A 12,602-nucleotide genomic window follows, 5' to 3' on the forward strand; every position below is an offset into this window, starting at 1 on the left:
ATTTTACACTTTGAGGTGAAGCTCTGTTACATCCATAACAGCAGTGAAAATGATTCAGTCAGATATTTGAATATAGGTTTCTTTCTGCATTTTGGTGATTTTCTTTTCCTCTATTAAGAACTAACTGGTACAAAAGGCAAGGAATTAATTTCTCAAAGACAGTAGTCAATGTTATCAACAGTAGTGCAGTTAATATATTTGTACATATTCCTTACATTTGTAAATATAATCTTTGGATAGAAATGGTACAGTAGTACTGTACTAATAGTGCAAGAAAAAAAAAAAAACCAAACAGTAACTTGCCAGGAAAACATTTCTCCAGTTTTTGCAAAAATCAGTGTAAACAGGCTAAAATATTGCCCAGAGATCAAGTTGTCATTCAGTCCTACAGACACAGAAGTGAATAAAATCCAGAATTGACAGAATTGATGCAAGCAGTCTAATGAGATGTGGAAATTCAGAGAATTGAAAGGTTCTTTTATTTCACATACATATCGAAGCTAACACCTGTTCTAAAAGCTTTTATCTAAGAAATTCAAATATATATGAGTTAGTTTGTGAATATCTTGCTTTTCTTATTAAGTCTGCCCTGTGTTCAGAGGAGCTGTTTCCAAAGATTATCCTGTCTTCATGCTAGTGATAAAATATGTTTCAGATAGGAAAATTCATTAAGGTTTCAGATTAATTGTCATACTTCCTATATCTGGATGTGTGTATATGCATTTGTAGAATTAAGTACTCATAAAGAGAGAACAGAAGAGAGAACATTGAAATTGTACCTTTGTATTCTTTGATCAACCTGGACAAACTTTTGATAGACCTGATAAACTTTGCTTTGAAATAAAAGCTAATAAATAATTTCAATTTTAATTTTGTTAAGGGGAATGGTTTTGGTATTGATTTCACTCAGATATAACTGTAACTATTTATCTTCTAGATTCGTGGTACCTTGAAAAGCTGGACCAAACTGTGGTGTGTACTGAAACCAGGAGTGTTGCTTATTTACAAAACCCCCAAAAATGGCCAGTGGGTAGGAACAGTGCTCCTGAATGCTTGTGAACTCATCGAGAGGCCTTCTAAAAAAGATGGCTTTTGTTTCAAACTTTTTCATCCTTTGGAGCAGTCCATATGGGCTATAAAGGTTAGTGGTAGCATGCATGGTTCTTAAAGGATGAGTAGCATTAGCAAGCCATGAGTAAAGACAACCATAACGAAAAGCTGAACTGCATTTTCTGTTACAACTTTAGTGGTCTTTTTATTCTGAATATAAGCCTTCAACATCTCGTCCTGTTCATCAGAAAAACTATTTGATTTATGGTGCTCTGTAAACAGCTTTAGAAGTGTGGTGTGCAAAGGGATGCCATTAAAGAGGGTAATGCCATCACTGGCAATCATATGAAGGAAGGAGTGTTTAACGTATTTTACATCAATCAAATCTGAGAAATTAGGGTGGGATTTGCCAAATTGAAAGAGTTGTGTTATAAATGTTTTTTGGTGTCCAACTCTATATTCTTGTAATAAAATGTCACCCTAGTTCAATTTGCTTGTAAGAGTAGAAATTCAAGTAACTTCCTTGTTCAATAATAGCTTATATTGCAACTTGTTAGCCAAGTCTACTCGGTTTTGGCTACAATGTTAGGAAGATAAATATTTTCATCCAGTTCTGATGTCTGTTTGCCTTGTCATAGATGGCATAATATTGTGAGCTGCTCCTGTCTGTGTTGAAATGCACAGTGTGTGTTCTGCACAGCAAAGGTTTATTTTAATTTCTCAAAAGAATCTTTAATGCTTGCTGTTACTCATTGCTTACAATCTGATAAACTATTGTAGTCCTTGTTTTGTGTTTACATGGAGAGGGGGTGTGGAAGCACAGCACAAGTGAACATATTTTCCTCCTGAAGTGACATCTTGCATTAGATGAGATTACCGTACAATATTAGGAACCTTGTCATAATTAATTAATTATGCCCTCTGCAACATCTTACAATCGTACAATTAGTAACTATCTTATGTTCTAAATCTTAAATTGATACAGATGTACTGTCACATCTGTTGAATATGCTGAATTGATTTTGTCATCCTTTTCTTAGGGAAGTCAGTCAGTATAATTCCTGATGCTTGTGATCATTCTGAATTGTTATCAATGTTATCTAAATTTACCAAACTTAGATCAAATCATTTGTACTTGCTTTTGAATAATTTTGTTTTATTATTGCTTAGGAGGACTTTTCAGTAATTAGTGATCTCACATTTGCAGAATACAAACTTCATATCCTTTTCCAAAGCTGTAGCGTTTGGTGTTAATGTGCTTATTTATGACATGTATACATACATTGCAAAGTGGTGGCCTGTCTGCAGAAGATCAGAAATCAGTCTTATATTTCTTTATTGCTTGGCAATGAGAAATGGATTTGTTTGTTTTTTTTAACTAGATGTTTAGAGTTTAGAGGACATGCCCCACCAGATTTTTACTTTTTTAAGGTAGGTCAAATTTTAAACCTGAACCAGTTGATATTGTCCATTCTAAATGTGCTGAGAGCTGGAGTGGCATTTGTTCATTTTGGTATGGCTATTTGCAGTTGAGAATTACTGGATTTTATTAGATGAAAGGCCTTGAAGTTTGAAACCTTTTTCTACCTTGTTTACCTAGTCAATCATAATGTCCTAGATTTATTACCATGAGGCAAATTTGCATAAGTGTAATAGCAATTGACTGATCTAGAGTAGATTTACCAGAAAGAGCCTCAAGTCTAAGGCAAAATGAGCCTCGTTTGAAGTCAGTGCAGGAAGATGGCATTGCAAGAAACAGGTACAGAGGTGTTAAGTACTGCGGGAGATTTTCTCGCTTGAACACACTTCCTGTAGTGTGGTGGCAGACTGCAAATTCTCTCCTGCAGTAGTTTGTGACCAGTCACTTCACATGCTCCCTTAAGCCTGTTGCTGTGGTCTTTGATGTTCCTCCTACACTCTGATGAGGTAGCTGATGCACTGTACTTTGTTTTGTCTTTCTCATGTGCCTGGTCCTGATGCCATTTCAGTTTCCTAAAATTAATAACTAGAAAAGTTAATGTGAATAATTTTTTGTGAGTAAATTTAGTCAGGGGTGGCTGCTTATCAGTTTTCATTGCTGTTTTTGAATGAAGGTTCATGGCATTTGAGTTTTATTGGCATGAATAATCTGTAGGAAGTAAACTTCAAAAGTTTTTTAATCTCATGGAATTTTTAACTTGACCATTGCCTCGGAGTAGTTGTAGCATCATCCATCAGGAGCAGTCAATCCACATAAAGTTACCTAGCACATGGAAACTATTGTGCCTCTTGTGCAGAACACTAACATACTGAAAATTGATTTTGAAACCATAATGGGTGGTATCAAAGAAAAGTATCCAGTGCCTTTGGAACAGCAATCCATTAGAGAAAATCAAGATCCATGAGCAGTTATTTAAATAAAGTCAACATACGTAAATGTTTGCTATAAATTACTCATTTGGTTTTAATGTAATGTTAAAACACTTGGGGGAGCGTAACTTTCTTGCATAAAAAAAAGCAAAACCAGACACTAAAACTACACTTCATCTCTAAATTATAGTGGCTTGGTACAGAGTAAGTAGCATACCCTAAAGTGCCCACAGTATGAACTTAAAGGACAGATCTCATGAGCAGAAATCCACCCTTAGTCCATGTCCTGTGACCCAAGAGTTTTAAGGACTTGTGATGGCTGAGGCCTGTGCACAGTGCTGGTGCCATGGCCCCTCTGTGCAGCACCCCAGCACTTCTCCCACCCCTGCCTGGCGTGGTGCTCTGCCATGGTGCTCTCCCCTCCTCAGGTGAGAGTGGGCTTCTTCCCTGTCTTCCCACCCTTAGGGTGAGCAGTGGCCATGCATGGGGTTGCCCCTTCTGGTTCTTGGTACCCACTAACTCCTAATCTCAGTGTTGCTGCTTCACCAAAGACTTTTCATAGGCACACCTTTCTGCTCACTAAGAGGGAGACTGAGGTTTGGAGTCTTGTTTCTAACACCCAATTGCTGTTACTCTATGCTGACTCTTTGTGAGTTTCTGAACATCATTTACACCAGCACTAGCTTGTCTATATTGGTATTTAAGTGCCACCAAGACTACTTGTTTACCCGCTTCTCACCCTCAGAAACGTTCTGGCTGTTTCATTTGCTTGCTTCTAAAATAATCTGCCTTTATCTGCTTTTGCTCAAAACTTCTGCTGGCTTTCCAATTCCCTCTTCTAAACATTGTACTGGCTTTTCATTAGGCTTCTCTGGAGGAAATCAGTGAAGACCAAAGTGTGTTAACTCATCAGTTAGGCAGACTTAACCCAGCTTTCAGTGATAGCTTCAAGTATGTTTATACAGCCCTCTTTGCCTATCAATTGTCTTAATGTTACCATATGTAAACTTTTTTTGGAAGGGGCTTTAAAATGGTTATTTAACATTTTATTCCAAAATGAAATGGAAAGGTCTTTTGGATTTTATTTTTTTTTAAATGTGAAATGTGAAGAACTTCATAGTGAATATAAAACTTTGGCATTTGATATCCTCTGTGTATCTTTTAGTTGAACTTAATGGCACGGTTGCCGATGCCCTTTATAGAGAGACTTAAGCATCTAAATGTCTTTTTTGTGGACCCAGTCATCATCTTGGTTTTTTCTTGATAAAATGACAAGTTTACAGTTAGGCATCTGAATATTTTGTGGAATTGACTACTGCATAGGTAGAGAAGTTGAAGAAGGAGGAGGGAGGGAGAAAGGATTAGTGGGTTTCAGTAGCAATACATAGCAGTTATTTCCCTTTTATTTAAATAACAATTGACTCATCTGTTTTCTGAAGACAGGCAAAAATTGTGCATTTCTGGATGCTGTTGGGACACCAAACACACTGGCATATAAAATAAACATGAAGTAGATCCCTGAGTAAGACTTCCCATTCTTTGCAAGGGTTTGGCTTGCACTGGTGTCTCTCTATTCTATGAACCATAGCATCCTTCTATGAGTTGAGAGAAATCTTTGCTCTCATCCAGAGCAAATGACACTTGAGGGGGAGAAAAGGCAGTTGCTGTACAAATGTGGGGTCTTCTGCTAGGCAATATTTGTTGTAAATCAATTCACTTATATCAACCCACAGGCATGTCTTTTGTTTTGCTTGTTTTCAGTCTTACCTCTTTAGCTGAAATATTGAGTGGAAGAGGAATAGCTTGTCCTTTGTGATCTCTTTACACCAATCTGCAGGAATTCCTGTACAGTGAGGGTGACCCCCATGCCATTCCTTTTGATGCTTTTGTCATCTTGCTATAAGTAGCATCAGCAGAGCTTTTCCAAGTTACTATGCCAAGTCTGATTTACACAAAAAAAGACTGAAAAAACCACATCAAAAATTTTTTTAATCCCAAAGACCATTCTTTTTAAAGTGGGCTCGAATTCGGTCCTATGCTTAGAATGAAGACTTTGAAGAAGAAATCCAGTAAAAGAGGGCTGTCCATCTTTCCATTCATGTCTTTGTTAGATGTTGCTGAGTGACAGTAAATAGCCCTGCAGTGTGTCAACTTGTTATTACATTAAATGATAAACTGCAAAACTGAGTTAAAATATCTGATGCTGTTCCTTGTTTTATCTGTTTCAAGGGTCCCAAAGGTGAAGCAGTTGGTTCTATAACTCAGCCATTGCCCAGCAGTTATTTGATCATCCGAGCCGCTTCAGAATCAGATGGTAAATAGATGTTTCATTGTTTTTCAGCAGTGACAACAGTTAGTTATTAGAAAGAGGTGGTTTCAGTTGTCTTATCATATCTGTTACAGCACTTTAATTGCAGTTTAATTGTTGTTAAAGTTCTCCCTTAATTTAGTACATTCATTTGTGTTGGTACTAGTAGATTTTCCTGGTCATTGAAGGAAAACTCCTTGCAGTTGCCTTGTGTTGACAGGGTAGAGGAGGGGGAAGGGGTTATTTATGATTTAGCTATATTAATGTATGTCTAAATATCAAGCTAATGCCTTTTTAAAGTGCTAATGTGCATGCATTCTCATGAAAGCATTTGTGTGTTAAGTGCAGCAGTTGCATAGAGTTCTAGGAGTAAAAATTCCCTCAAGACTTAGTTTTGTAACACCCTTCATTGGGAAGGAGGTGATCAGTGCAAGTACCTTCCAAGGTTACAGTGTGAAAACAAAATTTAAGACTGTTGTTTAGCCTTTCTAGCAGGTGCTTTTTCATCTACTAGTTAATTAAGCATACCCCTGCAGACTTTAAAAATAGTTTGCCTTCTGTATTGAGAAATTGATTTGATATACAGAAATGAAAAATTATGAAGTGGAAAGAATACACAAATTTCTTTAGTAATTTTTTTTTCCAAACAAAATTAGAATATCTGCTTTTTATATTTTGAAACAATATTTATATGCTGTCTTTTTCCACACTGTTATCAAATTACTTGGCAAATTTTGCCAACTGATGCAGTTACTTAGTCTTCAGAATTAGAGCAGGGTTGCAGGCAACTTCGTAGGCATTCACAGTCAGGGCCTGGGTGGAGTCAGACTTTTATTAAGGAAGAAATGCTGAAATATACTCTAATGTAATTATGATTTACCTTGCATGTCCTGCTCTGAAGCATCCTTGTACCAGAGCTGGGTAGTTGTAAGTTGTTCTTATGTCCCTACCAGATTATAAAATCTAATGCATGTAACGTGGAACAACTCTGAAAACTTCAAAGGCAATGTAAGCAGGCTTAAAAGACTAATTTTCCCAATTAGAAAATGGAAGTAGTATAGTTCTGTTCAATCCTTAATTTTTAGTCTAATACTAAATTTGTTTTTAGGCAGGTGTTGGATGGATGCTTTGGAGCTGGCACTGAAATGTTCAAGTCTGCTTAAACGTACAATGATTAGGGAAGGTAAAGAACACGATTTGAACTCTTCAGCAGACAGTAGTCATGTCTCTTTCTATGGTCTGCTTCGTGCCAACAACATGCACAGTGGAGAAAACCTACCGTAAGTGAATTAATTACTAAACCTGATTGTCTTTTTGGCAGAACCTTGTAGCGATGACTTCTCCACAGGGACATTAAGGCTACAGTTCATTTTGCTCCTGAGTTCTCTTTACATGCCTTCTTTGCACAGTGTTTTATACTCTGCACATAAAACAAAAAAAATCTTTTTTCAAGCAAAGTGGATCCAGAGGAAAGTTTGGCCCAAGGAACTTGAAGCTGAGTATCAAATCAGTAAGTTTTAAGTACTTGGTTAAACTGTTCAAGATAAAAAAATGAAAATTTTAAGTTGATGTCTCTTGTTAGCTTCACCAGAAGATAAGAAGCTTAGTACATGTGGCACAAGTTGGTAGATGTGAATTTAAGTTGCTGTTCTTAATGGATGAATAGAAATGAATAATCTTCTTTAAATTATTTCAGCATGTCTCATCTTTGAACCATGGATGTATTCAGTCACCCTATTATTAAATTAAATGCATAGATGTTAAAATTGCTGGTATCACTTGGTATCTAATGTGTGAGTGCCCTTGACTAACTCCCTGTTTATTTCAATAAATGCTTTCAGCCAGCTTTTGAGAGCATAAACTTGTGTGGAAATACATTATTAAACAAGTGTAGTGAATGAATGGTGTTTTCAAATGCTTCAACTGTGTTACCCAAGTGCATTAGAAATTATAACAGATTTAGTCCTGTATTTGAAATAATTGGGTCTGAAGCTTGTGCTATGAACAGTTTCTCTCAGTAGACTTCCACTAATTCAATATACTTTCAGGTGGACATATATTTATTTCAAATATCTCCCACCTATGAAGACTTTGCTGTCCATCTGTCTTTTCTGAGAGGGCAGGAATTTTGTACTGCTGTTAAGAGTATGCTCCTGTATTTGAGACAGAGGCCTAAGCTGGGAAAATGTAATTATTTTTGGAATAGATGGTCTGAGAAAAGCACAAAAAAGGCAAATTGTTGCCAGAGGCAACAATTCAAGGCCCTATCCAGATGACCAAGCTTGGCTCAGCTACAGTTTTGCTCCTTCTGTTATCTTGTAGAAACAATATAACTGCTGTGTACAATTCAGCTGGAGATCTGTACTCTTGAAAAGTAGATTAATATCAGCTGCTGGCCTTGATTGCAATCACAGCAATTAGCTACAGCTGTTAAGTCTAATTAAGATTATTGCTTTAATTAAGTAGATCTTTTGATATAGCATATTCTAAGATTATTTAGTGTGTTTAACTATCTAAGTGAAAACCTGGCAGGTCTAGCTTTAATGGGGTTGGCAGAAGAGGGAGAAGAAAGGTGATGAAAGCAATTTTAGCTTCCACTGAGAGCAAGCTTTTTTAAGTATGTTAATAACAACAGGAGGTCCAAGGAAAGCATTGGACCAATATATGTTAAAGATGGTCACCTGAAAAACAGGGATGAAGAAAAATCAGGCACATTCAATGCTGCTTTTTTTTTTCTGCCTCAGTCATTAATAATGCTAGTAGTGAATTTCCATTTGTGGACACTGAAATTTTAAGAGATCAGTGTATCAGCTGAATGTTTTTAAGTCCATGGGGTCTGATGTGATACATCCCAGAGTACTGGAGGAGCTAGTGGATGTTATGGCAGGAAATTTCTCAAGCATCTACCAAGAGTCTTTGGGAGTCTGAGGAGGACCCCACTGACTGGAAATTAGCCAACAGTATTCAGATTTACAAGAAAGGCCTGAGGAAAGACCCAGGAACCTACAGACCTGTGAGTCTAACCTCAGTATCTGGAAAAATTATAGAGGTCATACTGTGTACTGTTGAAAGACATTTAAAGAACAGTGCAATCACCAGGCACAGTCAGCATGGGGAAAGTCATGTTTAACTAATGTGGCATTCTTCTATGATAGGATCACTTGCCTACTGGATGAAAGGAAGGCAGTGTTTTTCTGGATTTTAGTAAGGCTTTTGATACTGTTCCTCACAAGATCATTCTGGATACGTTATCCAGCTATGAGATGAGGAGAGTCACAACGTGCTGATTGAAGAACTGGGTGAATGGCAGGACTCAAAGGGACGTGGTGAATGGGGCTACATCTGGCTGACAGCTGGTTGCCAGTGGTGTCACTCAGGGCTCAGTCCTAGGGCCTGTTCTGTTGGGTATTTTTATCAGTTATCTGGATGTAGGAATTGCTAATGATACCAAACTGGGAGATGCTGTTGACTCTCTCAAGGGATGAGAGGGCTTGCAGAGGGATCTGGGTAGATTGGAGTGTTAGGCATGAAATTTGACAGGTCCAAATGTTGGAGCCTGCACCTAGGACAGAGTAACGCTGGGCACAAGTATAAATTGGGAGAAGAGTGGCTGGAGACCAGCCCTACTCTCACCACAGCCCTGGGGGTGCTGAGGTGATCGTTGGGCATGAAGTGGGCTTAGGGCCCAGCTGAGGGGCAGTGGAAGGAGGTCTGGGGATGCTGGCTGAGAGCAGGGTCAACATGGATCAGCAGTGTGCCCTGGCAGCCAAGAGGGCAAACCCCATCCTGGGGTGCATCAAACCCAGATAACCTGCTGGTCAAAAGAGATGATTATGCCACTGTATTCAGTGTTCACGTAGCCTCATCTTGAGTGCTGTGTGCACTTCTGGGCCCCACAATTTAAGAAAGATATGAAGGTTCTTGACTATCCTGAGGAGGCAGCAAAGCTGGTGAAAGAGCTGGAAGGCATGTCCTGTGAGGAGTGACTGAGAACTTCCAGTGTGTCTAGTTTGGAGAAGAGGAGGCTGAGGGACAACCTGATTGCTCTCTTACAGTTTCCTGAGGAGGGGAGGTGGAAAGGGAGCTGCTGAACTCTTCTCCCTGGTATCCAGGGGTAGGAAGCATGGAAATGGTTTAAAACTGCATCAGGAGAGTTTTAGGCTGGACATTAGGGAGTATTTCTTTACTGAGAGGATGGTCAGACACTGGAACAGGCTTCCTAGAGAGGTGGTTGATACCCCAGGTTCATCAGTGTTTAAAAGTCATTTAGACAATGCCTTTAATACCGTGCTTCAACTGTTGGTCAGGCGGTTGGACCAGAACACTTGCAGGTCCCTTCCAGTGTAACTATTCTAAACTTGGTATGTTTGACAGTTCAGTGAGAAGAGGACATCCTATATGTTTCCAGCAAAGCTAGTTTGACACTGCTACCAGATGAGGCTTGATATTGGCAATTTTAGTATATATTTTATTAAGATCCTAGTTTGGAAACAATGAAATTATTGTGTAAAGCTGAAGATTAATTTAGCCTTTTTTTTTTTAATAGGCTAAATGACAGTGAAGTTGAAAGGCATCACTTTAAAGATCAAGATACGTACTCTGACAAATCTGATAAAGAAAATGACCATGACCACGAGGAGTCTGATAACGAAGGATTGGGGAAAAGCGAAGAAAGCGACAGCGACACATCAGAGCGACAGGATGATTCTTTTGTTGATCCGGAACCAATTGATATCAAGGAAACTACTTACTTAGAACAGAGTCATGAAGAACTTGGGGAGGTATAAATGCTGTTGATGTAGTGAGCAAGCAGCTTCTCCAAATAGAAAGCTGGTATTTTAAGGGTCAGACTACACTTGAAAGCTGACTTGCAGGATTGGCTTTCCATATTTTCAGTAATAATGAGTGGAAAAGGTTCTGTTCACCCACTCTGCTTTGCCACTGTTGTGCTAATGTATGAGATTTTAACAGAGATAATGAAATTATCTGGAATATTGCTTAGACAGAAGGTGCTGTTTGAAAGGACCATCTGCAGCAGAAGTTGACCATGACTACTTGTTTTGTTGTTACTTCTATTTGATTTTTATTAACTTAGTCCTGGTTTTTCTTCAAGTAAAAATCTTCAAGTTGAAGATTTGAATGCAAACTGACACTTCTTTTTTCTACTGTCAGCAAGGAGTTAAGCAGCTGTGGGATCTGCAGAATTTAGTGGAAAGCTTGCTGCGTTCCTGATGTCACCTTGCATTCTAATGATACCCCAGATACCATCCCACTTCTGCAGGTTGTTTTATGTATCTACACAGGCAAATATGAGAGGGATTTGTAAACCAAAAAGCTTAATAACAGAAATAGAGATAAACTTTCTTCTAAAATCTCTCCTTTCTCCTCAAGTGCTAACTATGAGATTTTTTCATACCTATGGAATTTGCATACTTTATGCTTTAGTGCTTTCTATTGTTGTGTCTAAGCAAAGCAATATTTTAGGAAAGATGAGGAGTTTAGGATGACAACAAATTCTTGAATATGCATTTTAGAACTGTTCTGAAAAGGTGTTTTTGCTTGCTTTTCCTACAACTATTGCTTTTGATTTCAGAAACTGTAAGGAAGAATATCTTCCCTCAGACAGAAGGGAACATATTGGAGTGTGACTGCTGATTTTCTCATTTACCCTTAAGTCATATGTTTTTTTTACGAAAAACCACTGATACTGCTGACTGGTCAAGGCAGTGAAAAGCATAAATGTGTCAGCTTTCATGGTTGGGAAAAGCTGGTAGAATGAACAGCCCTTTGGTGTGTAAGTCATGCACTGAGAACAGAGTAATGCACTTGATGCCTACGAAAGGACTAAGGAAGGTTTTCTGAACAATATTCTACCTCAAGATTTTCTTGTCTAGGGCTGATGCAAACAAACAGTTTTTAATGCTGAATAGTATATTTATCATACTTTATTAAATATGTATCATAAGTGTATTTATAGAAACCTGATCTTTCTTCCATAGTTACTTCAGCATCTCTGAGTGGTTCATTTTAAGTATCCATTTTCCATTCTCACTGCAACCATAGGAAATGTTGACCTGTCTTCTGGAGGATTATTTTCTTTCTCATTTCTGTAAGCGTTTTTTGGTTCATCCTAGGCAGGAGAGGCTGCTCAGACAGAAGTAGTGTCAGAAGAAAATAAAAGTTTGATCTGGACACTATTAAAGCAAGTCCGGCCAGGAATGGATTTGTCCAAGGTTGTACTGCCTACATTTATCTTGGAACCTCGCTCTTTCCTGGACAAGCTGTCTGATTACTACTACCATGCAGACTTTTTGTCTGAGTAAGTAAATTCTATCTCTGGTTTTCATTCTTTCCATTTATTTTTTTTTTAATTAAAATAGGGCAACAATGTCAGATATCCTTGTTTTCTGAAAGCTAACTGCCTAAGAACTCATATAGTACATCTTGAAGTCTGGCCCCTCTTAGTAATTTAATAGCAATCATGTTGCAGTTTAGCTTCTGAAGACTGGTTAGAAGACTTCTCAAAATTAGTTTAATTATTTTTTCCCAAAGAAGCATATTTAAAATGGTAATCCAGTACCAGTTAAACTTTTAATACAGTGTTAAGTTCTGTCCAGATTTTTAGTTGCCTGCTCAAATGTAGCTAATAAATTAAAGACTGTAAATTGAAATATTATTGAACTCAGAGCTCTGCACATGAGTGGGCTGGTTCTCTGGAGTAGTATCTTATAAATGGAAGACTTTAGTGGAGGTGGAACAGAATTTATTGTTACAAAGAACAGACTCAAATATGGAAATATGATTTCTGATTTTTTTGTTTGATTTCAGTTTTCTGAAAATTATTTGAAAACTCTGAATTTGGTGAGATTAGGCTGAAAGTTTTACAGTACTGCAA

The 12,602-nt window shown here is 37.9% G+C and overlaps 1 protein-coding gene across 4 annotated transcripts in view; it reads left to right on the plus strand.

The window, feature by feature from the left end:
• The window catches only part of OSBPL8 (oxysterol binding protein like 8), an 86,112-nt gene that overhangs the window by 60,186 nt on the left and 13,324 nt on the right, over positions 1-12,602 (plus strand). For all 4 annotated transcript variants that reach the window (XM_051795904.1, XM_051795905.1, XM_051795906.1 and 1 more), the window contains 5 exons: positions 938-1,141; positions 5,629-5,713; positions 6,816-6,987; positions 10,254-10,488; positions 11,842-12,026. In XM_051795904.1, coding sequence (XP_051651864.1) covers positions 938-1,141; positions 5,629-5,713; positions 6,816-6,987; positions 10,254-10,488; positions 11,842-12,026 — 881 coding nt within the window. The remainder of the gene's footprint in view (positions 1-937; positions 1,142-5,628; positions 5,714-6,815; positions 6,988-10,253; positions 10,489-11,841; positions 12,027-12,602) is intronic.

This window comes from Manacus candei, unplaced genomic scaffold (genome assembly GCF_025592945.1).
Source record: "Manacus candei isolate 608988 ecotype Guabito, Panama unplaced genomic scaffold, ASM2559294v1 h1tg000043l, whole genome shotgun sequence".
Taxonomy (NCBI): Eukaryota; Metazoa; Chordata; class Aves; order Passeriformes; family Pipridae; genus Manacus; species Manacus candei.